This window comes from Berghia stephanieae, chromosome 4 (assembly GCF_034508935.2).
Source record: "Berghia stephanieae isolate SIO BIC M18660-M18661 chromosome 4, UCSD_Bste_1.3, whole genome shotgun sequence".
NCBI classification, from domain to species: Eukaryota; Metazoa; Mollusca; class Gastropoda; order Nudibranchia; family Aeolidiidae; genus Berghia; species Berghia stephanieae.
In genome coordinates, this window is record NC_088363.1 from 68,557,852 (window position 1) to 68,562,851 (window position 5,000).

Here is a 5,000-nt window from a genome sequence, read left to right on the forward strand (position 1 = left end):
CAAACCGGCTGTTGATGAAAAAAAAAGAAGTTCAACAATACCAAACCACACAAACATCAATAAATTATTTTTAGTAAAATAACCAGCCTTGTCATTTGTTAAAGTAAATAGAAATCTGAAGCATAAACAAAAGCATTGAATGATAATGAATGCGACAATATAAAAAGAACAAGTACATAAATATGAGGAAGTGTTTTGCGCCTCACCTCTTCTTCATAAGCACACTATATGCAATTAGGTACATCTTCGGTCTCACCACTTCTTCACGAGCACAATATTTATGAGTAGTTACATTTTGGGCTTCACCCCTTCTTCACAAGCACAATAAATACGAGTGGTACATTTTGGGCCTTACCCCTTCTTCACAAGTACATTATATAACAGAAATGCAGTCAATCTGTATATACGAATGGAGTTAAGATTATATGACTCCATAACAAAGATTACTTGAAGGACAAGGAAAATTATAACAAGCCTTATAATGATCAAAGATCCTCGGAGTATAATTTTAGGATTAAAATACATTTAAGATTTAAGAATATCTTTGCTGACAAAATGTTATTACAGCAGAAAGGGTGCTGTAATGAATTCCTATTTTCAACGACAACAAAGCTACCTACCAGATATTTTATCCAGAACACATATAAAGCGCAATGACTATTTTTATGTTTGCCTATTTCAATAATCAGAGCATTTCATGTAATATTTTTTTTTTGTTTGTTGCTTTAGGTCTCTTCCAACACAATTGAGGTTATATGAGAGACCGCTGAAACAAAAAAACAAGCAATCTAACAAAAATAGTACAAATGTAAATCAAAATCATAACCTAAAGATATCATAAGCTAAATTATAAATAACAAAGAACAAACAGACAGAAGATTTACAGAAAAAAAAATATCCCCTGTCAAAAATACAATCACAAACCAAAGAAGCAGGATAGGCTAGTAAAGAGAAGAAGAAACGACATCACTATCGGATCGTACACCCATGCGAACATCATAGGTATATGATTCAAGGGTGATGCTCCCATCCAACCACCCGCATTTCATGTAATAAAATCATTTTATTTGGCATATTATCATTTCTATACAATATATACAGATTTTTTTTGCAGCCAATACAAATAATAAGAATTATTGCGCACTTCACAATTTTAACATAGTCCAGATTATCCAGTCTTTAGAAAGAAAAAAAAGGAAGCATAATTGTAAGATATTTTATGATTTTATCTATAATTCTAATGATATCAAAATATCAAATGCCATATTTTTGGAATAACAAAAAAAAAAAAAGCCTCACAAATTTTGAATTATGTAAATAATCAAATCTATAATTTCCTCAAGTGAAAAGAAAAAATTAAAAACAAGTAAATAATCCAATTAATCCAAATAATTGATAATAAGCAAAGTCTCAAAATCAATGTCTTTCCAAATCTGTTTTACCAAGAACTTTCATTTTCAAAATATTTGCAACTCAATTAAAAGCAAAATATTTGAGACAAAAGTAATAACAAAAAAAAATAATTGAAAGTTCAGGTTAAATTTATATAAAGCTTAACACATGCTTTACAACACTACTAACACTAACACACCAAATGGCCCACCTTCTTCATGAGGGGGTTCATCAGCCACTGGTTGAACATTGTCCACGTCTTGCTGCATATCTCCCGTTTTCGGCATTAATTTCTTTACTGGCAAGGCAGAAGATAAATGATGTACCAAAACTTCCAGCAAAGAAATGGTGATGGCCAATACAAAAATATTAAAGCAAGCCAGATACATCTTTGGTGATGGTAATGAACACTAGGGATTAGCAGACCTGTTTGTTGGGAGAAAAGAAGAAAACTGGAATACAAAAAATGGAATGGGTATACAGACAAAATTCATTCATTTATGTCAGAAACTTGAAATTTCTTTTCAATTACTATGTAGTTTGCTTTTACAAATAAAGTTGCTATCTCCATGATAAGGGGGTGAAGTGGCCGAGTGGTTAACGCATTGCACTGTGACCCAGAAGGTCCCGGGTTCGATCTCCGCTTCAGGCACTTTTGTTTTTTTCTTTGGGCAAGATTATTAACCCCCCAATTTGCTCACTTGGACGACATGGGTGATTTCTGTTGACATCAGACATCTTGTTTGGTGGATTACCTAGATCCCTTCGTGGAATGCCTAGGCAACGATATCTTATGATGTCGAATAAAGATCTCCATGATAATCTTGGAATTTTGTTTTCAAGGTTACAACTTGTTTGAGGCAAACTCACAGACAATCTTACTATTCTGTTGTTTTAGACAGCATAAACTCTTCAACATCAATGTATAAAAGTGGTCAATAAAGTCGCTTTCAACACCACAGTAGAATCCTAAAAAGACCACCGGACCAGAAAGATTGGTTAACTTTAAGCGGGGTTTACTATCAATGGAACACACTTAGACAAAGAACAGAAAATTTGGGACCAACAAGAAGTGTTGACTTTAAGCAGAACTTGACTTTAAGAGTGTTAACTTCATGCAGATTCTACTGTATATCATAAGAAGTGGTAATGATGCTTTCATTCATCGTTCTCTTTCCTTTAGTTTCCTCTTCTATTTTATTTTTCCACATATAATGTGACATCCTACAGTAGCCAACAACTAGAATAAAGGGAAAGAAACGAAAAGAAAAGTTTGCTAGTAAAAGATTAAAGATTCAAAGGCAAAAATTTATGAATAAAAAATAAATAAAAACAAATAATCCCACTCAGAAACAAATGATCATTTTTTTAAATGAACAAATTTTATTGTTTGTTTTTTTTTTTTTTTTTGTTTTTTTTTTTATTCTTGCGCAGAAACGGAACAAATAAATAATCAAGCCAAAAACAAAACAAAACAAAAAAAAAAAGACAAAATAATAAATAAAAAACAAAGAGAGAAAGGAAATGAAAACTCGTTCAGATACAGAACAATTAACCAGAGGCAATGAAAAGCACAAATATGAGATTCACAACTAAATTAATATATAAACAACAACAAAAAAATAGAAAGAGAAAAAAAAAATACAATTCCCCCAGAAGATCAGATAACAACTTTTTTTAAAATCGCAGTGGCTATTTTTACAGTCCCGTAAAGATGGTTCTCGGGGCTATTTTTACAGTCCCGTAAAGATGGTTCTCGGGGCTATTTTTACAGTCCCGTAGAGATGGTTCTCGGGGCTATTTTTACAATCCCGTAAGGACGGTTCTCATGGTTATTTTTATGGCGTTGATGCGATTCTGTTCAATTATCCGCATAGTTATTATAGTAGTATTTAAATGAAAAGATATAAACATGTTGTGTAATGACATAATGAGTTTATTTTTACCTATGGCAATTTAATTGCATATAAATAAAATGGTAGATTGAAAAAGTTCAAATAAATAGATTCCCTATTATAATTAGAAGGGAAGTTCTGGCTTTTAATACTTTAAAAAATTCTGCTGAACAACTTTGAGCTTATTGCTATTACATCATTTGAACTGACAATTAATATAGTTTTATCCCCCCCCCCCCCCCCCCTTCTATCTCAATGTATGGGGGTGTCAAAACTAATAGAACTTCTTACCATAATAATTATTAAGGCTAAGGCCTTTAAAATATGGATACAAATGATAAACATACCTAAACATATGGGAAAGAAACTTGATGACTTGATGGCAAAGTAAAATAAAATTAAATTAAAGCAATTGGTATTTTTAAAATATCGATATTATTAATATCGAATTTCACAAAGAGAAGAAATATACGAACTTTTAAAACAAAAACTATAAAATGCCTATAAATAAAGTTGGAAAGTATGTATTCAAAATAAAAACATAGTAAATAATAGTACTGAAAATATTATGGACTAAATTTAACATAATACATAACTAAATATAAAATATCGATATGAATATCGATATCGCCCGGCAGCCATGATGAGAAGATAATGTAAACAAGGCATTTCGGCGCAGAGTTAAAAGGTGTCTGCGCATCGATATAGAGCCCTGAAATTTGGCATAAATAAAGTTTAGATATTATTCTAAAAACAAGCGTTTAAATTTTAAAAACACACGCGGTAAATAAAAAAATAAATGCATTTGAAAATTGCCAAATTTTAACTTCATATAACTTCTGGAATTATTAATGGATTTCTTCTTAATTGGCACCATTTAAAAGGAAATTGAAAGACGAAAATAATGATACCAAAATATCTGCGATATTCCTCTTTATAACGAAGTTATGCATCTTTAATTGAACCCCCAAAACGCGAACGGCAATTTCCAGTCACAACTTTCCTATGGGCGAGTTGGGTCACAATTTGACTGCCACTGCTGCTGCTCACTAAACTGCCTAGTTATAGATTATCATCTTTTTGCAGTATTCACAAAACTTCACATATCATTTCTCCCGATATTTAGATGTACAGATCTAGAGGCGGTGAATGAAAGCAAAATTAATTTCATTTAACATATTTAGATCTAAAGCTTAAAACTAAAATTAACAAATAATTAATGTAAAGTCAATTCTCTTAGCGATTTTTACGGTACTGTCATTTTATTTACATATAATTTTTTTTTTTTTTTTTTTTTTTTTTTTTTTTTTTTGCATAATTTATGTTTGCAGTACAGAACAGCCCGTTTTCTATCATCAGTGGGCAGGTTAGGTTGTATGTCTTGATTTTTTTTTTTCTGTCAAACATACATAATATAGATCTATTATCAAACACTGAAAGTATATTTAGTTCCTGCTTGAGTCGACATCCCTCAAGATATAATACTTTACAGGTTGGCTTTTGTTTATACTTTACCAGTATAACCAGTCAGGAAGGACTAACGGTTTATACAATATTTTATTATTCTAAAAACAAGCGTTTAAATTTTAAAAACACACGCGGTAAATAAAAAAATAAATGCATTTGAAAATTGCCAAATTTTAACTTCATATAACTTCTGGAATTATTAATGGATTTCTTCTTAATTGGCACCATTTAAAAGGAAATTGAAAG

At 31.0% G+C, this 5,000-nt stretch overlaps 1 protein-coding gene across 4 annotated transcripts in view; it reads right to left on the reverse strand.

Moving 5' to 3' along the window:
* Positions 1 to 5,000, reverse strand: part of LOC144971111 (45 kDa calcium-binding protein-like) — a 26,523-nt gene that overhangs the window by 14,223 nt on the left and 7,300 nt on the right. For all 4 annotated transcript variants that reach the window (XM_078911511.1, XM_078911513.1, XM_078911514.1 and 1 more), the window contains exons 2-3: positions 1,604 to 1,818; positions 1 to 8 (exon numbers count right to left, since the gene is read on the reverse strand). The exon at positions 1 to 8 is cut by the window's left edge and continues 108 nt beyond it. In XM_078911511.1, the coding sequence (XP_078767637.1) occupies positions 1 to 8; positions 1,604 to 1,781 (186 nt within the window). In that variant the 5' untranslated portion in view covers positions 1,782 to 1,818. The remainder of the gene's footprint in view (positions 9 to 1,603; positions 1,819 to 5,000) is intronic.